At 39.9% G+C, this 26,706-nt stretch overlaps 1 protein-coding gene across 1 annotated transcript; it reads left to right on the forward strand.

Moving 5' to 3' along the window:
- The first annotated feature begins 320 nt into the window (after nucleotides 1-320).
- PPM1G (protein phosphatase, Mg2+/Mn2+ dependent 1G) lies at nucleotides 321-26,369 on the forward strand. Its single transcript, XM_003767094.2, has 10 exons — nucleotides 321-763; nucleotides 20,080-20,149; nucleotides 21,349-21,434; nucleotides 22,486-22,618; nucleotides 23,099-23,514; nucleotides 24,031-24,171; nucleotides 24,519-24,753; nucleotides 25,032-25,161; nucleotides 25,357-25,459; nucleotides 25,706-26,369. The coding sequence occupies exons 1-10, from the start codon at nucleotides 620-622 to the stop codon at nucleotides 25,910-25,912; spliced, it is 1,665 nt and encodes a 554-aa protein (XP_003767142.2). The 5' UTR covers nucleotides 321-619; the 3' UTR covers nucleotides 25,913-26,369.
- The last annotated feature ends 337 nt before the right edge of the window (nucleotides 26,370-26,706 follow it).

Genomic DNA, 26,706 nt, shown 5'->3' on the forward strand with positions numbered 1-26,706 from the left:
CCCCGAGGGAGTTACATTCCTCCGGAATAAACGCTCGTCTAGCAGAGTTAAGCGGAACCGAGGGGTGGGACCAGGGAGACGACAGTCCTTCGGGAATGGGGAAGGAGGGAGCGTTAAAGAGAAAGCGGCTGCTGAAGTAGCCCGCTACGGAAGTGGCCGTAGCTCACGGCTCCGCCCAGCGAGACCCGGAGTCCTCAGCCCGCCCCGGGGCCCCGCCTCTTGGGAACCTGCGGCCGTTAGAGGGCGTGGTCAGCAGGTTGAGTCTCGCGGGAAATTCCGTTGGTGGGGCTGTTGTCCCTGGCCGGGGAGCGGGGGACAGTTGCTAAGGAAATGACTCTTAAGCACCGCCCCATCTGGCCGGGAGGGGTCGCCTCCTGGCGTTATTTCCGGTTCCGCTCCCCCTTAGATCCCTTGATCCCGTTACCGCGGCCGCCGCCTCCTCCAGCCCTCGGCCGTCGACCTCCCTCGCAGGCTTCGCGCCTCTCGCCGGCACGTCGCCTTGGCCACGCCTTCTTTTCTGTCCGCTCCCTGCGGCGCGTGCCCCCGGAGCTTTTGCGCCGGGACGGGTCACGGCTTCTCTCGCCCGCCCTGCCCATCTGCCGGGCCTTCAGACGTCGCGATGGGCGCGTATCTTTCCCAGCCCAACACGGTGAAGAGCTCTGGGGATGGGGAGGGCGCCTCGGGCCCGGGAGGACACGGCGCCCCGCGCCTGCCGCTGCCCTACGGCTTCTCGGCCATGCAAGGCTGGCGCGTCTCGATGGAGGTAATTGCGGGAAGGAGGCGGGCTCCGGCGGCCGGGCAACCGCTGGGAGAGGGGAGGCGGAGTGCGGGTGCTGGCCTCACGTGGAGGAGGAGAGGCACGTTCTGGGACTCCAGAGTTCGGGGCGGGCAGGCTCCGGGGCTCGGCGGAGGCGTGCCTCGGGCCGTTCCCCACCCCCACGCCCCGACCCCGGCTTTGCTGGGCCGGCCGGCCCGCCGGGCTCTGGGCGTGAGCCGCGGGAACTCGGGTTTTGTCTGCTCTCCCGCCGGGCTCCCCGGAGGGGGGAGGGAAGGGAGAGAAAGGTGACTTTTTCCCTCGGTGGGGCGGCGTTGTCACGGAGTACGCATCTTTGTGTGTGTGTGTGTGTGTTTAGCCGAACATAGATACGAAATGGGAAGGCCTAGTCCGGGTGGGGAGGCCTCCTAAATGGAATGCTGAGCAAGCATTCTGTTTTGGATTTTTCAAACTCCCAAGTTGCTGTTGCCTGGCACCGAATGGTGTCAATTCCAAGGCCCCAACCTTGTCTTCCAGAATCTGTCAAGAGCGAACCTTGTGAGAGGTCATTTCCAGGGTTTTTCTTTCTTTTTATACATTCAAGTTAACTGTCTTGATCTCTCTCATTCCAGCTCAGTATCTCTTGCTTAAATTCCCCAAAATTCGCTTTGTTGTGGTCATTTGCTAACTTTGAAGCGGCTAGTCGCTTACAGTGCATTTACTTGCTGTCATCAATCTTAAGAAACTTTCGTTGCTTTCATCAACTTTTTTCCCTGTGACTTTTAGTTGAGCATTTTTTTTTGTTTTGCATTTTTTGTTAGGAACCCTTTTTGCTTACTTGAGGGGATGGAGATAGCAAAGAAAAAGTTGTTTAATTGGAGTTAAGTTTGAAAATACAGAGAACGGTATCAGATGTTGGTGTTTAAGAAGAGGATGTAGATAAATGCTCTTCACACTACTACTCTCCTAGGTTAGAAAAATAGGGGTGTGGGGGTGGATGGGGGAAGAGAGGAGTGTGTCCAGAAGAAAAACTGGAGTGAGAAAATGAATTAAGGCAATAGGATTTTTAAAAATTGGTATAATATCTCTCATTTGTCAATGACAGATATTACTCTTGATATACAGATATACTCTTGAAGTATTACTCTTGGGTATTCCCCCTCACCCCTTCCCCCATTAAGTTCTAGAATGACAGCATGGATTTAAACAGTTTTGGGCTTTAGGTTCCAGTTCTGTAGCTGAATGGTCTTTTTTGACTATTAAAAGGAGCAGTCTGGATAAATTGTACAAGGGATCTGAACAGACTGGCACCTTTTTTCTGTTTCTCTTCCCCAGTAATATTAAGATGAGGGATAGTGTCTCCATTTTTATGTAGTTCTCCACAATGCACAGTGTAATAGATATGATAGATGCACAAATTAGGATTTTGTTTGGAATAGTTTAAAGGTCAGCCCTGTCTTAAAAGAAATGTGGATTGGTTAATTTAGGTAGGTTCCTTTCATTTCTATAATTTTTCCATTGAGAGTCTTTTTATGATCTTATAATTTGGGATGTATATACAATAAGGCAAGACTTCCAGGATTCCTTATTGCATACATTTTCTTCTGTGTTAAATATGAGTGGTCTTTTTTCTTAAGCTTTTCTTTCTATTTTAGTTACTGCCATTCTTTGGCAATAATTCTAGTTTCTTATTTTAATTGTCTGAATTAGATCTAATTCCTCCAATGTTTCATTATTCCTACTGGACCTTTTCATTTTGCTTATAAGTATAGTTTAGAGGCTAATCAACAAAGGTCTATGTGTCATGCAGTGATTTTTAGCTAAGATGACCATGATCTAAAATTTCCCTCTGAGAGATTGACAGCTAAAGGTGTTTGAATATTGTAATGTACTTTAAAAATTGTCTCCTCTCCCTCCCCCCCTCCCCCTTCACATGCTTGGATATCCTTAAAGAAATTCTTCCTAAATTGTCTTGTGTATCAATTGAACACTCTGTAAGACCTTAAATTTGTTGAAGCCTTTTTGCATAGGCCCAGCATAACAGGATGAAGTACCGTACTTTTTGAGTCAGGGGTGGTAGCTGTCACACTCATCTTCATGTTATTCTCCCTACTTTTCTCTAGCCTCTTTCATTATGGTACCAAGGTGCCTTGAATAAGAAGGTGTAATCCAGACACAACAAATAGGGAGTTCCCCCACTCTTGTCTCATCTTGCTTTGGAGGGAGCCTGAGACCAAGCTGGTTGAGATGTGTGAGAGCAGAGTATGAATTGATGGTGGTGGTGGTAGTGGTAGTGGTTGGGGAGAAGAGTGTCTGGTTGGGAGGCAGAGAATGGATGGATGGGTAGCCTAGATTGTCCAACTTCGGATGGGCTAAAGATCATTGGAGAGAGAGTTTTCAAAGATAACTCAGAATGTCTTGATCTTGGGTGTTAAAAGATAGTTTTAATGGTGATTTGGGTCTCCTAGGTTCTTTTTGCCTTTTTTATTCTTCTAGTTCTTCTTGGCTCAGGAATCTCTTTTTAATATTTCTGTAGATGATTGAGGTATTTGTGATGTGTAGTAATTTTATGACAAGTTTTGAGTCATTCAAAAACAAGCTGAGGTTTCCAAATGACTTTTGGAGAGGGGATTATAGAGCCTTGGATAGTTATGGGCAGTATAACTGAACTGACCTCTCCCTTCCCCCCTAGTCTTTAAGGTCTACAGAACTAAGAGGAAATAGCTATGAAGCTCCAAATTTATGTTTTTGAATTGATAAAGCTTTTTAAAGAACTTTTGTATTGTGGGGATTGGAAAAGACATTTGTAGTTGAAGTTTTAGAACTGTTGGGTAGAATGGATATGTTTAACCAAGTGACTTGGGAACTGTATGTCAGGCCCTATAGGCAGTTGAATAGAAAGTGTTTAAAATGGTGGGTTGTGGGAAATGACTTGTTTGAGGTCTAAGAAGCACGATCAGCCAGAAAGCATTGGAATGAGTTTTGGGAGAGACAGTGGCATATTAGAGCATTGTCTTGGGGAGTTGAAGCCTCTGCATCATAGTAGTGCAAAGTACTTCACTTTTTAGAATCTTAAATTTTCAAGATTTGGACAAAAGGAAGAAATTTGCTAGACTTGGAAAATGATGATTATGGGCTTGATGCTCATAGGTCTACCTTTTTTTTTTTTTTTTAACAACTTTAGTTTCTCATCTCTCTAGCATTTTGTAGTCTTCTTGAAGGCAAAAATTGGTTTTTCATCTTTATCTCTCTAATTTATAGCAGTGTAATGCATAGAGTAGGCATTTAATAAAGTTAATAAACTTAAAGTAGGCACTTTAACTTCAGTGACTAAAAAGAATAAATTAAAAGAATCTTAGAACATTTCATGTACATAGTTTTTTACATAGGGCAGTAGTAATAACTGACTTTAGGAGGTAAGAGTAGCCTGGGATCTCATTTGACTTGAGGAGATGCAATATATGACAGATGTGATAGTTTCTTTGCAGGTTTCAGCCTCTCTCTAATACCAAGCTGGTTAAGCTGGCTATTCATTGGAATAGTTTTGTATGAGTCTTTTTTTTTTTTTTTAATGACCTCAATGTTCAACTTAAAATGAACAAAAGTCATTGAAAGACAGTTTTCAAAGTTTTTTGTGAAAACACTGAAGTTGTCACTATTCATTAACTCATTTAAAATGATCAAAGTATTTCCTTCCCAGCAATATAACATATCTGTCAGCCATTTACCACATAGGTTTGAATAAGAATTTGCAATTAGCACTGGAGGCAATTAATTGGGCTTATTGGTCACATGCGTAATATTTTTCAAATCATTTTTAGGGTTCTTGTAAGGGTTGTAGCAGTCTCTTATAATAAAGCTGGATATATTAAAACTGCTCTAAAATTTTTTGGGCTAACAGTTTTTTATGATTGGTCTAGTCTTGATTAGAAGACATTCACTGCCTTCTAGTAAAATTATAGATCTGTGATCTTTGGGACTCTTTAGAAAAGATGCTCAAAATGCTCTGATTCTTTCATATATACTGAGAACACTTTGTACTTAGAGTGGAAGATTTGGAGTAATTGAACCTTAAACCATGGTAAAAGAGTTAATTTTACATATCCAGTGGATTATGTAAGATGTGACTCTAGTATTTGATGTAAAAATGTGTGAATCCTGATGGTGGAAAATGTGTAGGTACCTAATAAGCAACTAGGTGGCTCAGGATAAAACACTGGACAAGTTCAAATCCAGTTTCAGACACTTAATAGCTGTGTCTCCTTGGAAAAGTCACTTAACCTCTGTTTGCCACTGGAAGAGGAAATGACAAACCAGTATCTTTATAGGAAAATTCCCTGATAGTATTTGCATACTTTGGTCCATGGAGTTACAGAATTGGATATAATTGAACAGTGACAAGAGCAGTTTGTAATATTGTGACACGTGCAAAAGGGATGCCATTTCTAGATTTTGAATCCAATCCCCTTGTAGTGAAGCGCAGTGTCTGTTTTTCTCAATCAAACTGGAACCCACTCTTTATCTAGAGTACATTCAATTTAAATAATTTGTAAGGAGAATCAAATCAATTTTTTAAATATAATGGCATATTTTTGTTTTCTATAACCATAATAGATATTTCCTGTATTCCTCATAATTCAGAGAGAGAGGTGGATATTTCACTTTTAGAAAGATTTTAGGACTTTTTCTTTTTACTGTAACATTCCTCATCTTTAAGACTACTGAAGGCTGTACTTGGACCTCAGACTTCTCAGACATTCTGAACAAATTTATTTCCGAACTCTTCGTCCTTTCCTTGCCACTCAAGATCCTCCCTTATTCACTTATCTTTTCAAGACTTCACTTTTAGAGATCCTGAAGGACTTAGATTTGTGGGTACACACTTGCAGAGACAGAGGCTCCAGCTCTATTATCACCCATCTTCACAAGCTACTTTTAACAGACATGCTATCTCTAGAGGCACAGTTCCATAGAACCAAATTTAAATGTCGTTGATATGTGGGACCTTCCAACTGAACATTAAACACTGATTTCTATTTAATGAGTGAATTTATTTTTGCTAGACATAAAACTTAGAATCTTATAACCTATAAAAGATTCTTTGGGAGGGAGGGGAGTAAAAAGAAGGAAATAAGCATTTAGTAAGCAGCTAGGGGCTTCTGTGTGCCAAATGCTTTACAAATATTAACTCAGTTGATCCTATATCAACCCTGGGAGAAAGGAGCTATTGTTAATTCCATTTTATGCTTGGAAGATACTGAGGCAGACTGCAATTGAGACACTCTGCTAGTGCCTTGGGCTGGATTTGAACTCTGGGCTTTCTAGCTTTAAATTTAGCGCTCTCTTCATTTTTCAGCTTCTTTAACCTTTGATTTATTATCTACAGATTTCTATGACCTCTTGAATATTTAACACTTTTTGAAAATTTAAAATAGTTGCATATGTTAGTCATTAGAAATAGAAATGTCAAGTTTTATCTTTAAATATTAACATTTTTGTTAATATTTATTAAAATATTAACAATTTTGAATTGAAGTTGCTTAGTGAAAATGAGAGGCAAAGATGGGGACTAAACTAGAGTTGGAGCTAGAACTATAGCTAATATGAAAACAATGCAATAAAGTTCATAAATAGACTTAGTTTCTAGGAAATAGCTAGTTGGTTTTATTTATTTATTTATTTTAATTTTCATTTTCCTCAATTACATGTAAACCCCCACCCCTCTTTTTTTTGGTCACATACCTACATTCAAGCAAACAAACAAAAAAGGGTGAAGATACTATGCTTCACTCCATATTCAGTCTTCATACTTCTCTCTCTGGGTGGTGGGCATTTCCCACCTCAATTCTGTTGGAATTTCCTTGAATCATCTCACTGTTGAAAAGGACCAAGTCAATCACAGTTGAACATCATATAATCATCTTGTTACTGTGTACAATGATCTCCTTGTTCTTCTCACTTCACTCAACATCAGTTCATGGAAGTCTTTTTCAGGCCTTTCTGAAATCATCCTGTTCATCATTTCTTATAGAACAATAATATATCACAATTTTCATATACCATAACTTATTCAGTCATTCCTCAACTGATGGGTATCTATTTAATTTCTATTTCCTTGCCACTACAAAAAGGGCTGTTATAAACATTTTTGTACATATAAGTCTTTTTCCTTTTTTTTGGCGGGGGAGGGGATACAGTCCCAGTAGAGACACTGCTGGATCAAAGGGTAGGCAGTTTTATAACCCTTTGGGCACAATTCCAGATTGCTCTCCAAAATAGTTGTATCATTTTCCAACTCCACCAACAATGAATCATTGTCCCAGTTTTCCCACATTTCCTCCAATATTTATTCTTTTTTCCTGTCATCTTAGCCAGTCTGAGAGGTGTGAGTTAGTGAGAGTTGGGAATCAGCCAGTTGTGAAGAAGACTCAAAATATAAGTAGTTTCTCCAAGGAGTTTATAATGGTCAATTGTGCAAATCACCAATATTAAGGATTTACAAATATAAGTAACATGATACCTTGCTACAAGAAGCTGTCACTTCTATATAAAATGTTGAAAAGTTGTGGTATTCTAAAGTAATAATACTTTTGTGCTGTAAGAAATGATAAAGGGATGGTTTCAGAAAAGTCTGGAAGACTTCTGTGAACTGGTGTAAAGTGAATAGAGCAAAACCAAGATAATCTACACAGTAACAACAACATTATAAAGATAATCAACCAAGTTAAATTCAGTTAGTGACTAAAAATTTTTCTAAAGACAATTAGGAGACATCACTTCAAAACAACCCAGTCATTATTGTGGGTTGTATCATAGTGATTGGATTGGATTGAAGAAATTATGGCATCTTATTAGACCTAGATCTTATTAGGGCCTAGTTCCTTGCCCAATTTATATCAGATGTTAGCTCTACAGAGCTTTCAGTTGTGGCTTTAACATTTCCATTTCCATTCTCACTGTTATCCTAAGAAAAAGAGTTCTCAACATTTCATTATTTATTCATTCATGTTGAAATACATCAATGGAAATATTTTATTAATTAATCTTTTTTGGTTCTATATTATTTCCCTCCCTCCACCCTTTTCCCCATCCTTGAGAAAGCAAGAAATATATAATATATATAAAGTCATATAAAACACTTTTACATGTGAAGTCATATGAACATCTACACTCAGAGTTCATCAATTCTCTCTCTAGAGAGAATTTCATCATAGGTCCTTTGGAATTGTCACGGGTTGTCTTATTGTTCAGAATAGGTAAGTTATTCACAGTTGATATCATTGTATTATATACAAAATGAATTTCTGCATTAGCCATGTTCTGAGGGGAAATGCAAGAAAAGGAAAGGGAAAAAAACATGCTTCAGGCTGCAGTCTTGAGTCTATTAGTTTTCTGTCTGGAGGTGAATAGTATTTATACTGTGAAGATTTGGAGTTGTGGATCACTATTGATCAGTCACTAATTGTCTTTAACTACTTAGTTGATTATTTTTATAATGTTGTTGTTACTGTGTAGATTGTTATCTTGGTTTTGCTCTATTCACTTTTCACCAGTTCATGGAATCTTCCCAGGTTTTTTTTTGAAATCATCCTTTTATCATGTCTTACGGCACAAAAGTAATTTATTAGATTAGAATACCACAACTTTTCAACATTTTATTTAGAAATGATATCTTCTTGTAGTAAGGCACCATGTCACTTATATTTGTAAATTCTTAATATTAGTGATTTGCACACAGTACAGTTAATTTTTGAAGAAGCATTTATTAAACACTATATGCAGAGTAATTGTTAATGAATGAAAAGTATTAAGTAAGTACTTATTAAACACAAAGCACTGTGTGCTAAGTATTGGGTATAGACATAGAAAAGCAAGATTTAAAAAAAAAATCCATCTATTATTTTATTTCCCCCCAAGTACATGTAAAAACAATTTTTAGCATTCTTTTTAAAAACTTTTTCTTCCTTCTTCCATAACCCCCCATTGAGAATGTGAGCAATTTAATGTTATACATGTATAGTTGCACAAAACCATATTTCCATAATAGACATATTGTAAAAGAAAACATGCCGAAAAATAAAGTTTAAAAAGTATGCTTCAATGTGCATTCAGATACAGTCTTTCATTATAAGTCCTTCAGAGTTATCTTGGGTCATTGTATTAAGCACACAGTGTGTATTTCACATTGCATTATCTCACTGGAGTCTTTCTGAGAAGCATCCTGCTAATCATTTCTTATAGCACAATGGTATTTCCATCATAATTACATATGACCATTCATCCATTTCCTAGTTGATACGCATCACCTCAATTTCTAATTCTTGGACCCTCAGAAAAGTGCTGCAAGATAGTTCTTAAAAGAGTTCACTTCCAATGGAAACTGTGTGTGTGTGTGTGTGTGTGTGTGTGTGTGTGTGTGTGTGTGTGTATGTGTTAAGGATTTCAGCTGGAAGTCCAGTGGAAAGGTCTCATGATCCTTAGGGTGCCAAAGCAAATTGTATAAAGTTGTATTGATAAAATCATATCTGTTTCTTATGTTGACGGTATCAAGGACTTCGGTGCAACTTTATTCTCTAGGTTTTTAATAGGTTTGGCTCCTGAGGAGGCTTCAGTGCTCACCTAGCAGGTCCTGTCTCCACAAGGGTTGCTTCCAGGGGTAATGTCTGAGAGGGCTGAGCTAGAAGCAGAATCACTGGTTTGGAAGAGGCTCTTGGAACTCTTGCTTTGACATAGTCATTGGTAGGAGAGGTTGATATTGTAGGGTGAGGAAAGTGGGCCTCTTTTTCTAGAGTGACTGTTCCCCTCTGAAGTCCGTGACACCTAAACCGTCTAAGCTGGTAGTTCTTTTTTAAACTTTTTTCTTTATTGTCTTTCTCTCTTTTTCTCCTCTTAAATAATTTTAGGGTTTTTTTTTTTTTTAAGGAACAGAAAAACGTATTACACGTAGCTTGTTTTGCTTATAAAAATGTGTTTTGTGTATTAAACGTAACTTCTTTATCAAACTTCTTTCTAAGAGGAACAAAAGGAATAGGAAGGGGAAACAGTTCAGCAAAATAAACAACATATCTACCAAATGTGATATTATATACAGTCTGGAATTAACTTTTAAATAATTTTAATTTTTAGTACAAATGGAATTTTTTGACTTTGCTGATAATACTCGGTGTAGATTTCTTAAATTAATTATTTTGTAAGATTTGAAAACTGATTCTTAACAGCTTCTGGATCTTTACCCTCTTCCCCCCCCCCCATTTTTTTGCTCCCACTATTACAAAGAGAAAAGGAGTTGCACACTGAAGAATATTTTGTGCTTTGCTTCCATTAATTGACCAAAAAAATTACTCTTAATGGCCAACCTAGTGATATGGTTATGCATTTAAATATCTAGGCTAATATCTTCAGACAAATTCTTTCACAATCTATATCTGAGGCTTCCTAGATTTATCAGACCATATATATTCTGCCACCAAAACCTTCAGAAATCTAGAATCACCTCATGATGGGACATTAAAGTAGGATTTTGGTAGAATCTAGCATGTCCTGAATTTTGTCAGTTTGAAAATCTATAGAAAGCAAACATTTTAGTAAGTGTCCACTATATGACACTGGGAGGCAAGTGCTTATTGTTATCTCCATTTGACAGTTGAAACTGAGAGGGGCAGATCCTTAATGACTTGGTCACCAGCAAGAAGTGGTAAGATGTTAATTGATCCTTTAAGGCAGGATATAACTTGAGTAAGATAGGGGAAAAGCATGCAGATAAGAACAAAAGAGAGAAGATGGGAATGTTTGGATTATGTTAAGGAAATGGTGAATGAAAAATTTGAGCAGGAAATTTAGATGAGTTAGATAGGAGTTAGATTGTGGAGGGCCTTGAATGATGTTTGAATTATATTAATGAAAGTAGGTAAGGAGGATGGGAAAGTGTTTCAAATAACTGTTAGGTAGGCTAATCTAGTTTTGTTTGGGTATTTGGGGGGATTTTTTTTTTTTTTTTTGGCAAGGCTAGATTCGCCCAGTCACACAGCTAGGAAGTGTTCAAGGTCTGAGACTAGAAGTAAACTCAGGTCTTCCTGACTACAGGCTTAGTGCTGTATCCACTGAGCCGCCTCACTGCCTCAGTAGGTTAATCTGTTGAATGTATGTAAGATTAATTAGAAAGACTAGGAAATGGAAGCCTAATTAAAATATTACAACAATATTAGTATGGGCTAATAAATATCTAAACAAAGGTAGTGGCATTGGGAATGGAAAGGAAGAGGGAAGGCTGTAAGAAGTTACAGAGGAAAAAATTAAAATTAACAGTGGTTTAATTAATACTTTGTGTGTATTAAGCACTGGAGATTTAGTGATTTAATAATGTGACACTCAGTAGCTTAAAATCTAAGGTAGATGGGTGAGAAATGACATGTATCTCTATAGATAGATAGATATAGTAAAAGTAGAGTATACTAGGGCAAAGAAGGATTTCAAGGATCCAAGTTTTCCTAATTCCAAATCTATTACTGTCTATCTAGCACATTATACTACTTTTGTCTGATCCTCAGTTTCTTTACCTGTAAAGTGAGTGGACGAAATAGAACTTTATAGATTTATCTTCCTGTGGCCTGGAAATTTGTTCAAGGAAAAATGAAAGATAAATTTAGAATGAAACACCTATCCACTCTGGATTAGACAATTTCACAAAACATATGAATCTCCAAAGTTCCTTTCAGCCCTAAGATTCTGAGATATTCTGAGTTTATATTTTATCCTGTAATAGGCAATAAAGAAATTTTTGACCATTTTATTTTGGCAGTTTTGTAAAGATTAGAGTTGAAGGAAGGTAGATCAGATTGTTAGTATTCCAGGTGAATAGTGATGGGGGCCTCAACAAATATGACGGTAATAAAATTGGAAATATGGGGTTGGAGCTGTAAGTAGATGTGAAGGTAAATTTTAAAGGATTTGACTAATTGAATGTGGGATTTGAGGGAGTAGAATATTAAAAGCTGATATTTTTAATCTGGGTGACAACTGGATGGATGACAGTAGATTTGGAGATAATTTGCAGAGAAGTCAGAGATCCCTGCTGGAAAAAGGATAGTATATAAAGAGTAGAGGGCTAAAGACTGGACCTTGAGTTATACCTACATTTAGGGAACAGAAGGAGAAAGGAAAGCCAAAGGAGAACAGTCTTTAAGTGGATTTGGTATTGTCAAATGAATGTAAGAATGAAAAATGAGAAAATGCCACTGGATCAGATGTTAAAGAGATGTAGACAATTCTCTGATCATTAAATATTTTTATTTCATATCAGTTTCCTCAACTAACCAGTCCCCATAAACTAAAGGTAGTTAGGTATAGGGCTGGGGGTAGAGTGCTGGGCCTGGCGTCAAGAAAATCCAAGTTCAAATTCAACCACAGACACTTTCTTGCTGTGTGATGCACAGTAAGTCATTTAGACATTGTTTGCCTCAATTTCTTCAACTGTAAAATGGTGATAACTCTGGTTGCTTCTGTAAGGTTGTGAATATCATTTGATTCTCACATTTGTATAATCCTGTAGCATATAATAGGTACTATATAAATCCAGTCCCCTCCTTTCTCCAACTAGGGACCTGGTCTAGGGACATATTTGGTTTTTGTCCCAGAGTTTTTCCCTTTACTAACTTCTAAACCTTCACTAATAGTTAACTCCTGGCTCTAGATACCAAGTTATCTTGATCTTGATGGTTGGACCTGCTTGATCCCCGGGTTCAAAGATTTGCTGCACCCAGCCTCTAATTCTGTTTTCCCTTTAGTCTTTTTTTTTTTTTTTTAACTTAATATTTTATTTTTTCCAATTGCATGTAAAGATAGTTGTCAGTCAACTCTGAGATACCACTACACACCTGTCAGACTGGCTAAAATGACAGGGAAAGATAATGCGGAATGTTGGAAGGGATGTGGGAAAACAGGGACACTAATACATTGTTGGTAAAATTGTGAATACATCCAACCATTCTGGAGAGCAATTTAGAACTATGCTCAAAAAGTTATCAAACTGTGCATACCCTTTGATCCAGCAATGTTACTACTGGGCTTATATACTAAAAAGATCTTAAAGAAGGGAAAGAGACCTGTATGTGCAAGAATACTGAGGAATATCCGGAGAGCTGAGTAGGGAATTTGGTGGGTTTTAGTATGTTGTTACTTACTTTGTTAATAGAAGTGGTTTGATTAATGATGTCTGGTGAGGTTGAGATTGTTAAGGCTATTGTGAGTTGTTTGATTCTTTAGGTAATTATTGTGTAGGTCAGGATTAAAATGGGATATCTTTATTGTGGTGGGGGTTGAGCAATGGTATTGTTGGGTTGGATTTTGTTTATTACTATTTTAGTAGTTTTGGAAGTTATTCGAGGTCTTTAATTATAAGATTAGTAGGATTAATGCTATGGAAACTGTGAAGGATAAGAAGTACGATTTAATAAGCCCCTTTTGGGTAGAAGTAGTGGTCGATGATATGGAACTATGAAAGTTAGCTTGACCTTTTGGTCCTGTTTTTTCATATCAACTTAGATCAATGAGTATGGTAGCAATGTGTTGGCCTATTTGTAGATTTGCTAATGGGTTTAGTTGGTGGAAAATATATGTAAAATACCCTAATAGGTTCGAGAAGTTCCTCTTTGTAGTGGCCAGAAACTGGAAACTGAGTGGATACCCATCAATTGGAGAATGGCTGAATAAATTGTGGTATATGAATGTTATGGAATATTATTGTTGGGTAAGAAATGACCAACAGGATGATTTCAGAAAGGCCTGGAGAGACTTACATGAACTGATGCTGAGTGAAATTCATGAGCAGGACCCAGGAGATCATTATATACTTCAACAACAATACCATATGATGATCAACTCTGGACCTGGCCGTCTTCAGCAATGAGATGAACCAAATCAGTTCTAATCGAGCAGTAATGAACTGAACCAGCTACACCCAGCGAAAGAATTCTGGGAGATGACTAAGAACCATTACTTTGAATTCCCAGGCCCTATATTTTTGCCTGCCTGCATTTTTTGATTTCCTTCACAGGCTAAGTGTACAATATTTCAGAGTCTGATTCTTTTTGTACAGCAAAATAATGGTTTGGATATGTATACCTATATTGTATTTAACTTATACTTTAATATATTTAACATGTATTGGTCATCCTGCCATCTAGGGGATGGGGTGGCGGGAAGGAGGGGAAAAGTTGGAACAAAAGGTTGGCACTTGTCAGTGCTGTAAAATTACCCATGCATATAACTTGTAAATAAAAAGCTATTAAAATTTTTTTTTTAATGTCAGTATTGATCTAAAATTTTGAGTTCCAAAATTTTCTCCTTCCATCCCCCTCTCCAGGACAGCAGGCAGTTTGATATAGGTTATACATATACAATGCATTTAAAAAAAAAATGTAATTCCAAATTCTTTACTTCCTCCCATCCTCTCTTCCTGAGATGGTAAGCAACTTGATATAGGTTATACCTGTGCAGTCATGCAAAACATATATTTGCAATGCTGTGAAAGAAAACAAAGACATAAGAAAAACCCACCAAAAAATAAAATGAAAAATAGTAAGCTTTGATATCTGCATTCAGATTCCATTAGTTCATCAGTTCTTTCTCTGGAAGTAGGTAGCATTTTTTTCATCATGAGTCTTTTGGAATTGTCTTAAATCACTGTATGACTCCTTCAGAGTTGATCATCATACAATATTTTGTACAGTCTTCTCCTGGTCCTCATTTTACTTTGCATCAATTCATGAGTCTTTCCAGTTTTTATCCTTTCTATAGCACAATAATAATCCAGCACAAGTTCAACTTGTTTATTTCCATTGATGAACATCTCAATTTTTATTCTTTGCTGAGGATTATTTATTTGTGAGGGAAAAATTCATTTGAGAAATAATATGCCAGAATAATTACAAATATGTATTTAAAATTTTCCGCCTAGACCAGTTCTATTTTGCTAGCTGTTCTCCAGTCACGATTTTCAACCCTTACCTAAAAACACCATTATGTCAACTTGGAATTCTGCTCACCTTGGATGCTCTGGTCCAAATTCATTTATTTCATAATTTCACTATTCACTCAGCCAATTAGAAAGCTTTCTAATTATTGGTGGGCTTTGGATGATTGGTTCACATTCCTGTGATGTAACGACTAACTCCAGAAGAGAAAAAAAGGGAAAACCCTTTTAATAGATATTGTACTTTGTTACTCTTTGGGGCAGGGGTGGAGGGTGGACCTTACACTCACAAGAATAAATCTGCCTGACAGTTCACCACCAACTTTCACAAAAAAAGTCTCTTTCAATTAGAACATTCCCTCTTAAGTTACAAGTATCCATGATCTCTTCAAAAACTTTGTCTGGAATTTCACATGTAAAAGAAGAGCATGATAAAGAAACTTTTCCTCAGCCTTACCCCCTCCCGTGAAAGTATTGAAAGGTTAAAAGTGATTTGACCAGGGCCAAAATAGGACTTAAATCTAGGTCTCTCAGATTGAGATTGATCTTGACCACTCTCCTGTACTACTACTACTCTCCTAGAACTCTTACTAAAGTCTGTCTTTTCATGGCTGTTATAGTGCTTCACTTGTTTTTCCCCTTCCTTTCCCTACTAAGCAGAACTTGTTTGATCCCTTTTGTATATGATAGTCCTTCAGAATACTTCATCTACCAAAAACCTCCCTATTGCTTTCAGTCAATCCTTTTACTGCATGAATTGTAGACTTTATTGTCCTGGCAAAGTCCTATCCAGAGGATGCTCTGCAGTTTTATCAACATCATTCCTAAAATATGATACCAAATCAGAAACAACAATAGCACAATATTCAAAATGTGTGATGGTGGTGCAGAGTAGTAAAACTGTTGCCTCTCTAGTCCTAGATAGTATGTCTTTTAATCTTACCTAATCCTAAACAATATGCCTTTTAATGTAATAGCATTAGTCTTCTAGGACATCATCACATCACATCACATCTGACTTATTTTAGCTTGTGGTCTACAGTACTTCCAGATATTTTTCAAATAAATTTCTATCTACGTATATCTCCTCCATTTCATACTTGTGAAATTGATTTTTTTTTTAAATCAAGTTTAAAACTTTACTTTTATCCCTGTATAGACAATTTTGAATCCCAACTGTCATTCAATTTGTTAGTCATGCCCTTTAGTTATGTACTAGTTAATAAAAATGAGATTGTGTACTGTAATCTTAATGAAAGGGTGCTGTTGTGTGTGTGTGTAAAATTGTATGTATTTTTAAGTTGGTTTTTTTTTTGATCTGTTGATTAATTTCTTTATTTTCTTTTAAAAATTTCTTCTTTGAATGGAGTGACTCTAATAGGCAAATGTAGAGGAATGCAGGGAGAGAAAGTTAATCAGATTAAGAATAAAAATTATTGACAAAAGTTTTACTTAAAAGGGGAAGTAGTACTATGGCTGTTCATTGTCTTGTCAGTAGTTTTGCTGCCACTCGATATTACCTTCCAGTACAGGCTGGAGTCAGTATATATATTGTTCTTTTGGTCTTTTCATTCTGCCTCATTTCATGTGTCTTCTTGTAATTATCTCTTGTCCACATATTCATCAATTCTTAGGGTTACCCATGTCCTTCCCTTTCATGAAAACCTTCAAAAGGTTCTATTCAGTGTACTTGACTAATCTACTTCTGATTTTTTAAAATATTTCATATGAGACCAGGGTGTTAGCACTTAAATTGTGTTTTCTTTCACTAAGTCATCTATCCTCCTTTTTTCTTGATCACATCTTTGAGGTTTTCAAGTCTAAAACTTCTCAATAATTTGTAATTTGCTGCAACCTACTTGTATCTGGTATGTATCTTTCAGTTGCCCTTTGGGTTGTTGTTTTGTTTTTTTTTTTGTTTGTTTGTTTTTCATAGATGTGCATGTCATCTTCCCCAGTAGCATAAAAACTCCTTAGGGAAAAGTATTTAATAAATGTTCTTTGATTAGTCAGTAGTCTCCAGTGTATTCCTAGAGTTGTATGGGTACAGAAAGTGACACTCTACTCTTGCATTATGCTGCTGTGTATCAGTCCCATCTCTCTTCTTGTTCTATATTTCTGGATTACAAATCAAAAAAAAAAAAAAAAAAGTTCGTGTACAAGATCATCAAGACCTATGGTCAGGGAATTAGTTGTCTTGGTACCTTTCCTAAGTATCTCTGGGGACTTCATGTATAACCCTGACTTCTTTGCTTCTTCCTAACATGGATGAGTCAGGCTCAGCTTCTTCAAATTGGACTAGTGCTATTCCTTGAAGTGATTTGTTTGGAATTTAGAATTTGGACTTTGGGCTGTATTAGGTTTAAGAAAACCCTTTCCCTTAAGTGGACAGTTCATGTGAAGTATATTATTGTGACTGGATCATGTCCTTTGGGGTGCTGGGCTTAATGCCATCTGGACATAGATCCGTATTATATCCTTATCTGGAAGAAGGTCCCTAATAATAAAAAACTCTTTTTGTCCTTTCTGTTTGGGGGAAACTTTATGGGAAAAGTTGAGACTTCATTTCTTTAGAAAGGGCATTCCTTTTCAGAATTGGAGCCATTGCCTTCTTGTTACAGGAGTACTCCACATCTTTTCTCTGCTTGCCATGGTATCAGACTAATGGTAGGAAGGATCTACCCCTCTGCCCCTTTTTTAAAAGTAGTCTCTTTGACTGAAGGATTGGGGTTCAGTTGAGAACTTATTAAAATTTCATCTTGGCTTTACAAAGTGGGGTATGACTGACACTTGGACTTCCTAACTCTTACAGAAATCTCCTGGGAATGTTCTGCAGTGGCATATCTATATCTATCAGCTGAGTGAAAATCTTCTGGGAGGGAAAAGAAACAGACTTTCTACCATAGCATAAGCTTCTCTATTAATAGATGATGTTCTTTCACCTTGGGGACTCAAGTTTTCCTCGACATAGACCAGCAGTCCGGCAAGAACAGATTTTCAGTTTGATCCAAAGAAAACTTAACTCAAGTTTTCCCACCCCATAATTCAAGGTCTATGTTGTATATTGTATTGTTTTTTGTTTTTCTTTTTCATCTGAGTACCTCTTCTGTACTTGCTTCATTCTTTTTATCCTCCTTTGCAGCCTGGGCCTTAGCTGCCTTGTCACTGTTTTTTAGCTATTGAGCAGGGCTTGATATAGTTTTCCCACTTCCTAATACTTTATCTTGTTCTGTGGTAAGAGACTTAATGGAGAGAGAAATAAGTAATTATAAACCCTCCCGAGTTTAAAGCATTTGGTTTTGCTTTTAATTTGTGAATAGATGTAGTTGCCACTTCTGTTGTACTCAACCTCTCCCCTTCTCTAGTTTGATTCCCTGTCCTCAGCCATTCCAGTACTGCAGCTTTCAACAAAAGATATAATTCACTAGGGAGGCTGATTCAGACTGAAGTGCAGGTAGAAAAATATTGGTATTCCTTTTGGTGGTTATTTTCCTTGAAAATTGCCCTGATCGTAAAGCTTTCTAGGATGGCTCTATAAACAGATAATCGGGTATATTTTGATCTTATGAGATCTGGCTCAGGTTTCTCTGTATCTGTAGTTACTTGTGTTGGGTATGCTACATCAAGGGACCATGCAGGTTTTCTTTCCAATTTCTTGGCTTGGAGACTATCTATTCTCCTCTCTGAGGCTTTTGGCTTCCTTCAAAGGAAATATTGGGAATTCTCCTTCAAGCTGTCCTTAAAAAGATTTCCCCTTCTCTCTTTTCTTCTCAACATTTTCTAAGACCCTTTCCATTCTAGATCCTCTTTTCTTCTCACTGTTCTTGGATTTTCAGTTCTAACACTTAGTTTTTCCATTTTTTTCTCCTATTCTTAAATCTAAATTGGGCCTAAACTCTTTCTAAAAATTTTCTCATTCTTGCTACAAATATTTTTGAGAGGAAATTTGAAATCCTCTAGATTTCCTGAAATCAGTTATGAAGCTCCTAACACCAACCAACCATTTGTGTAAAGACCCTTTGTTACCCTCACCTGTCCTTTCTCTGCCAGAATCTACATATCTAAGAGGAATTAGGTGGTTCACCCATGCAGTGCCAGAGTCGGTCTCCCATCTCTCCAAATGGAGTTCTCCAGATATAATAGAAATGCCACTTTCAGTAGCTGTCTTGATGAGGAGCTCAACATCTGTTTTTCATCCCATCATTTAAGCTACAAATACTAAAAGTCCAAGGGTTCCCTGACCTAGTTCTTACATTTTTCTAACTAGATCAGCAGCCTAGGTAAAGGACAGGATCTTTTATAAGAGATCACTTGGTAACTTTTGAAAAGACATTTTCAATAAAGTGTTGGGACAGAGAGCTGGATTATAAGGTTTCCAGGAAGGAAATGAATGGGGGAAAAAACCAAACATAATGTAGGAACTTCTTTGAATAAGTTTGGCATTGAATAGAAAGGCTGCAGCTCGAGGAGGGGAAAGCAGTGTTGAGTCACCAGAATATATGTTTTGCTTTTCTTAGTAGGTAGTAGGGTTGGAGAGATTGATAAAACAGGATGGCATCGATCAGCACTATATGAATCTCATAGATCTCTCTCTTGGGAAAACAAAGGTAGTTTATCAAAACCTCAGCAATATGCTTCTAAGAATAATACAGTTTCTAGAAATCTTAAAATTCAATCAGTTCAACAATACCTTCTGCCAATTTTGTGTTAACCTTTCTTGTCTTTGACCAGATTCCTATTCATAATTAAGTCCTCTTGCTTAAACAAGAGGTCCAGAAGGATGAGAGAAAAATGGAACTCTTGTAGGAAATAGATTAGCGACATGACTATAAGTAGACCTAAGCCTTGAACTCAATCAGGGGATCTGGATTGTAACCCATCTCTTCCCCTTGCTAGATAATTAAATCTTTTTGCTTTCCTAATCCTTAGTTTACTTTTTTTTGTAATGGGATTGAATAGTCTCTAATGTCTCCTTTTTGGCTTAGGAGTGCTAGTGGGGCTCAGGAGATTTCATGGGAATCATCACTTCTTGATAGTACTGTTTTTCTTTGAATCCCAAATTCAGAAGGCTTAGTTTTGAAGCCCAGCAAGAAGAGGTGGTTCTAACTCTTTTCAAGTTTGGAATGTCCAAGCGTGAAGACTACCAGCATAGTGTGGTAGCCACCTCATTTCTCTTTTTTCTTTTCATCATTAAAAAGCAAAATAAAACAAAGAACTTGCCCGACCCAATCTTCTTGTATTAGCTAAGGAAGGGATCTTGCCCAAGGGAAAATCATCAAAACCTGAGGTGTGATATGGTAGAGTTCAGAGAAAGTAATTTTTGCCTTGGAAAGATTATTCTTTATTCTTTTCCCAGGATGCTCACAACTGTATACCTGAATTGGATAGTGAGACAGCCATGTTTTCAGTCTATGATGGACATGGAGGTAAGTACAAGCTGGCAATTGTCACATTCAAGGCTCTGGGACATCTTTTCTGTTAAGAACAGGCTCACATGACTAGGATTCTGAGCCCTAGTTGGTCTTGAGGCACAAAAGTCCTAAGCTCTTGTCTAAAAGCTGTTCATCCAATGAGCATTCAGGAATCAGACCTAGAATTTGCTCTCGTTCACATTGGCAGTAGGTGATATAAGACAGAATAGCTTCATTTAGATGGTCTCATCAGCTATCTTTTTGGGGGGTGGGGGACAAGGCATTTGGGGTTAAGTATCTTCTTGCTCAGGGTCATACAGCTAGTAAGTGTTCAGGGTCTGAGTCTCCAGTTGTCTTTCTTTAAACTTAATTTTCCTTTTTGGGGAGCTCAGACTGTTGTTGTTGCCCCTTATTCCTAACAATGCTTTAATGATTCAGTAATGCTATAAATAGACTGGACCTTGTTTTATTCAAGGCACCTTCCTAAATTACCTTTCTTTGTGGAGCTGAGGCTGAGCTATACAAAAAGAAAAAAGTTAAAGCTGTTTTTGATTTGTGCAAATTTACATTACAAAAATTGAACTTTAAAGAATTTGGAAAGAAATCTATATTCCTCAAAAAAACTTAAGTTAATAGAACTATGCACTCCAGCACACGCACACACTCTCTCTCCAGCCCTTTCCCCCCCCCAGCTCTTCGACTGTGATCTCCCAACCTCCCCAAAAAACCCTTACAAAACAGCCACCCTACAAGAAACAAGAAAAGAAAGAATCAAATTATGGGGGCTTGGCTTGAGACCTCCAGCACACAGAGAGGAGACATTTGCTCCACTGCACCTCTGTATTCAATTTCCAACATGTCTCTTTCATCTGACTGTGTCTGTCCTTGGCGCCATCCTTTTCTTTCTCTCTGTGTATAAATTCCATGTATCTGCCCCCATTGTGTTTTTGTATTTTTGATCTAACCAGACCCTTATTTGACCAACTCCTGTCCTTTGTGGTGTGTCACTATCCTTGTGCTGGTCTCCTCCCGCTATGGATGTGAGGTCCTCTTCCTCTTCCTTTTCCCTCCTTATGTTTTCAGATTCATATCACATAAAAATCTCTTTACAAAAGTCTCTAGGATGATCCATTTTACATAAATTGAGAGCTGTATGTGGATACACCTCAGAGAGGTAATGAAATGGACTCTGAGTAATTTCACTTTTCTTCTAGGGGAGGAAGTTGCTCTATATTGTGCCAAATATCTCCCTGAGATCATCAAAGATCAGAAAGCATACAAAGAAGGAAAACTACAGAAGGTAAGAACCCCCTTCTCCTCTTTAAATGGAGATAGAACCCTGGACTTGGAGTCAGGAAGACCTGCATACAATTCAGTTTCAAGATGTTTTCTAGCTATGTGACCCTGGCTATTTAACAGTTTAGGATCATAATTGGACTTTACTCCTTCCCTTCCAGGGTTGTTGTGAGGATTAGATAAGAGAATATTGGTAAAGTGGCTGACTCATAAGATACACTAAATAAAAGCTAAACATCATTATTACATTTTTGTCTTTGTATTTAGGACCATTCAGCTAGATAGTCAGTTGAGGTTTGGCCTCTGGGGCAAGTCACTTGACCTTTGTGTCCACCTCAGTTTATTCCTTAATCAGATCAGATATTTGTAAAGGCTTATTTGGTATAGGGCCTGGCATATAGTTAAGTCTTTAATAAAGACTTGCTCCCTTTCTCTTTCCCTTTTTATTCCTTGGCTATGAATTGTAGGTCTATAATTATTCCATTTTTTCCCTCCTGAAACTAAAGAATCTAACTTCTTTATTCCTCCTCTATTTGGGATCTTTTGCAAAGTTCTAAATTTAAGAGAATATAATGTCATACTTCTGTGTACCATAGCATTATAGACAGGCATCTTCTTTAGGCCAGTAATTCTCAGTGTGGTTTCAGGATTCAGTTTTCTGGGTATATATTTCCTCCCGTTTCCAACTAAAAATCTATATGAGGCCAGATTCTCTTCATATACTTCAACAAAAAACAACAGATTGCAACAGATTGAAAACAGAAGTAGATATGAGGATTCAGGTATCTTTTGATCTCAAAAATATGTAAAACAATGACATTTTTCTCATCAACTTTTTTGTTTTGGAAGTTTATTAAAATGTTATATCAAGATGCAGTGGGTTTATTATTTTTAAAAATCAGTTTACATTTTTAACATGATGATATTGATACAAAATTATAATCCATATAAACAAAAACTCCTGTAAAGGCATCCCGAGACCAAAAGTTTGAGAACCTCTTTAGGCTCTACCTTTGTTTCATTCCTCTTGTATTCTTCACATTGCTTAAATTCAGGCTTTGGAAGATGCCTTTTTGGCTATTGATGCCAAACTGACTACAGAAGAAGTCATTAAAGAGCTGGCACAGATTGCCGGAAGGCCCCCTGAGGATGAGGATGAAAAGGAAAAGGTGGCAGATGAGGATGATGGTGAGCAGAATTTGGCTGAGATTTATTTCAAAAGCCATTCGTTAGTGTCGGTTGAGTGTGTAGTACATGAGTGCGCCATCCTTCCATTATGCTTCTTTATGATGGGTTAGGGAAGCCCTCTTTTGTGATCCTTGGACTTGTTTACCTCTTTTACCAATCAAGGTAGCCCAGCTTCTTAAGAGCATGTGTTTGAAGCATGGAGCAGTACCTTTCCTGAGTGATTGGTACCATTCTCCATTGTGCTTTGGTCAGATTACTTTTTGTAATGAAATTGAAAGGGAGATTAACAGTAACAGAGATTGAGGGTGGGGTGGGTGGGAAAGGCCAGCCTTTCCCAAGTTAACCTCTAGAAAAAGGGTGTCCCTCTGAGACCCAATAATGAGAGGAACTTTAGGCACACTGAGGGTTGGGACAGGAAAGTTAGGGTCATGAGCTAATGAGTGGGGCACAAGGGGCTCTGATTTAGCCTGTTCCCTGCAGTGGACAATGAGGAGGCAGCCCTGCTTCATGAAGAGGCCACCATGACCATTGAGGAACTTCTAACACGCTACGGGCAGAACTGTCACAAGGGCCCTCCCCACATCAAGGCTGGGGCTGGGTTGGGTGAGGAACCAGGGTCCCAGGGCCTCAATGGGGAGGCAGGGCCTGAGGAGCCATCAGGGGAATCCCCTGTGGAGGAGAATGGCCCCCTAGCTGAGGCCCACCCAGACCTTTCCTCCAACTTGGAACGTGGGACTGAGGCAGTCCAGGGTGATGAGCCTCTCACCCCCACTGGAGAGGCTGGCCCCTCCTGCTCTTCCACCCCCGCCAAGCCACCTCGTGCTGCTAAGTCCAAGTTCTTTGAGGACAGTGAGGATGAGTCAGATGAGGCAGAGGAGGAAGAGGAAGACAGTGAGGTAAGGGCCTGTGAGGGCCAACAGGTGCTAGAGTTGCACAGAGGGACTGTCTTGTCCCCACCCCACTTTTTCAAACTTTCCCTCCCATCCTCCCCACTCCCCTAAAGGTTTAGCCTCCTTGACTCTCTTCTTGGGTGGAGGCAATAAGAGATAGACCCAGTCTTGGCCCTCAGAAGCCCAACCATCTCCCAAAGAGGAAACAAGAAGGTAGATGATAATCGGGGCATTAGGGCATTTCCTTCTCTTTGGGGAGGTTGTTTTTAGCTGTGTTTTGGGGAGGTGACTGACCTTTGGCCGACATCTCTGGCCTTCCCTGGGGTTCCCCACTCTTGATAGCTAAACCCAGCCAGGTACCGATGCCCTTCCCACCCTGAAATGTCCCTACCCCAATCCCGAGCAGTTCTTAGGGGTTGGAGAGAGTGTGACTAGGTAGGATTTGTTGGCGGGAGATGGGTGGGCTTCAGGGTAGGGAAGGTTCAGCCTCATCTCAGCGGCATGGCCTCATCCCTGTGGCAGGAGTGCAGTGAAGATGAAGATGGCTACAGCAGTGAGGAAGCTAATGAGGAAGATGAAGATGATACAGAAGAGGCAGAAGAGGAGGATGAGGAAGAGGAAGAGGAGGAGATGATGCTGCCTGGGATGGAGGGCAAAGAGGAGGTGCGTGTTGGGCCTGCAGCGGGTGTGCTAAAGCTTGGATTGGGGGGACAGGAGGTCCCAGCTGGGTCTTAGCATGGAAGCCCCTGGCCTACGAGTCTCTCTTGTTAGCCAAATGGTGGTCCATAGAATCTTTACCTGGAGAGAAGTTGTAGGTTGGCCTTTCTTGGAGAGATTCTTTCATCTAGCCTTCATTTACTAAAGATTTGGATACAGCTCCTGTCCTAGGAGTTCCCAGTATCCACCTGGGCTGGATGGAGGAGGATGAAGCCTTGGGAAGGCCAGCTTCTACAGTGAACTGGACCCCGAGAGTGGTCCTCATGATCCTTTGCCTGTTGTTTTCCCATAAGCCTGGCTCCGACAGTGGCACAACGGCAGTGGTGGCCCTGATTCGGGGAAAGCAGCTAATCGTGGCAAATGCAGGGGACTCCCGGTGTGTGGTGTCTGAAGCTGGCAAAGCCTTGGATATGTCCTATGACCATAAGCCTGAAGATGAATTGGAGTTAGCACGAATCAAAAATGCTGGTGGCAAGGTCACTATGGATGGGCGAGTCAACGGGGGCCTTAACCTCTCTCGAGCCATTGGTAAGAGGCTGGGGACTAGAAAAGATACTGGGGCCTCCACCCTTCCAAGATAGTTCATAGTAATATCTGTATAGTGCTTTTAATACTTTTCATTATTGAAAGGATGGGTCATCCTGATTTTGTAGTGGACTAAATGAAGTGGCAGCTGGAATGAGGCTTTTGTCTCCTGGGTCCTTACCCAAAACTCTCTCCACTGGACCATGTGAGAGGAGCGGGTGTCTCGGATACAGATTCCTTGTGTGGACCGCAACGCTTTTTATAATTCATCTTCCTCCCAGGTGACCACTTCTATAAGAGAAATAAGAACCTGCCCCCCGAGGAACAGATGATCTCGGCACTCCCTGACATTAAGGTGCTAACCCTCAATGAGGACCACGACTTCATGGTTATCGCTTGTGATGGCATCTGGTGAGTGAGGGGCTGGGAGGCCACAGACCTACGCCTGCACTAAACAGCAGCTCTAAGAGTAGGAGGCCACTCTGGGGGGGGGGTGTTAAAGGATTCTACACTGACTCACAGTAACAGGACGGGAATTGCTCCATCCTGCTTCCTTTACGCTTACGGATCCTAGGCAGAGCTCTGACCCATTGTGTTTGACCACAGGAACGTGATGAGCAGCCAGGAAGTAGTGGACTTTATCCAGGCCAAGATCAGCCAGAGGGATGAAAATGGGGAGCTTCGGCTGCTCTCCTCCATCGTAGAAGAGGTGAGCTGACCACTCTGGAGAGAAGTGGCAAGGTCCTCTAAGTGTAAGAAAAATTGAGTCTCTGGCTCAGTGGCTAAACCAGAGTAACACAAATCTTTGTGGAAGTTTTTCTCCCCTGCTGGTAGTTCTTAGTTGAACTTCGTGAAGCTTGAGGCCCTTTGCCCACTCCTCCCATTCCTGTCAGGAATTATCAGGTTCAGCCTCTTGTCTCCACCCCACCACTGAAGTAACCTGTTCCTCCTGCAGCTGCTGGATCAGTGCCTGGCACCTGACACTTCTGGGGACGGCACTGGGTGTGACAACATGACTTGCATAATCATCTGCTTCAAACCCCGAAGCACGGCAACACCCCTGCCTGAGAGTGGCAAGAGAAGACTAGAGGAGGCTATGACCCCCGAAGCCACTGGAGAAAATGGCAGCAGTGATAACAGCAAGAAAGCCAAACAGGAATAGCAACTGTCTCCTCCCCTGCCCACCCAGACTGTTTTCTGAGCCCATCGGACTTGAGACTGAGTTTTGTCTTTTTCCTTTAGCCTTAGCAGTGGAAATGAGGTGTGCAGGGGGATCGGGGTGGCTTTGCTCATTAGCCCATTCCAAAGAGGGCTCTCCCTCCACCCAGCACACTGCGGGAGCCCCTTCTTTCTCCCCCAACTGGTCCCCTCATCGGGCAGTGGGAGAGGTGGAGCACGGCACCAGCTGGAGGCCTTGACCCTGTGCAAGTCACCATTAATGTGCCTGTGCTGTTGTGTTGGAGGGAAGGACTGGTGGTTCTGGTTTTTACTCTGTGAACACTTTATTTAAGAACTTTCTTTTTTATTGGCGGCTCCCTGGTCCCTTAGCCGCCTCCACCCACTCTGTTGTACACTTTCAATCAACACTTTTTCAGACTAAAGGCCAAAACCCAACTGTGCCCTGTGGTGTCCTTCTTTACCGTTTCCCACTTCCCAGCGTACTTCTCTCCGGTCACATTCAGCAGACTGGCCAGGCTGCCTAGGGGGGAGGAAGCCCCCATAGCCCGTGCTCTTCCTGGCCAGGAACCGGACGGAGGGGTCACTTAGGGTTACTAGAAATGGGGAGGGGCGTTCTGGAGGGCGGGGCTACCGAAGCTGGACCCTCGAGATTTTAAGGCTCGTGTCGGGGGATGTGTCGCAGGCACGGATAAAGGGCGTCCAGATGCGTGGGGGCGGCAAGGAAAAGGGAAGAGTACCAAGGACTGTCACGTTACCCAGGGCCAAACAAAAAGCCCG

This window comes from Sarcophilus harrisii, chromosome 2 (genome assembly GCF_902635505.1).
Source record: "Sarcophilus harrisii chromosome 2, mSarHar1.11, whole genome shotgun sequence".
Classification (NCBI taxonomy): domain Eukaryota; kingdom Metazoa; phylum Chordata; class Mammalia; order Dasyuromorphia; family Dasyuridae; genus Sarcophilus; species Sarcophilus harrisii.

Coding starts and splice junctions, on each gene's coding strand:
- PPM1G (XM_003767094.2), top strand. CDS start 620: ATGGGCGCGTATCTTTCCCAGCCCAACACGGTGAAGAGCTCTGGGGAT. Junction 20,150..21,348: donor AGTCTATGATGGACATGGAG/GTAAGTACAAGC, acceptor CTTTTCTTCTAG/GGGAGGAAGTTGCTCTATAT. Junction 22,619..23,098: donor GGTGGCAGATGAGGATGATG/GTGAGCAGAATT, acceptor TGTTCCCTGCAG/TGGACAATGAGGAGGCAGCC.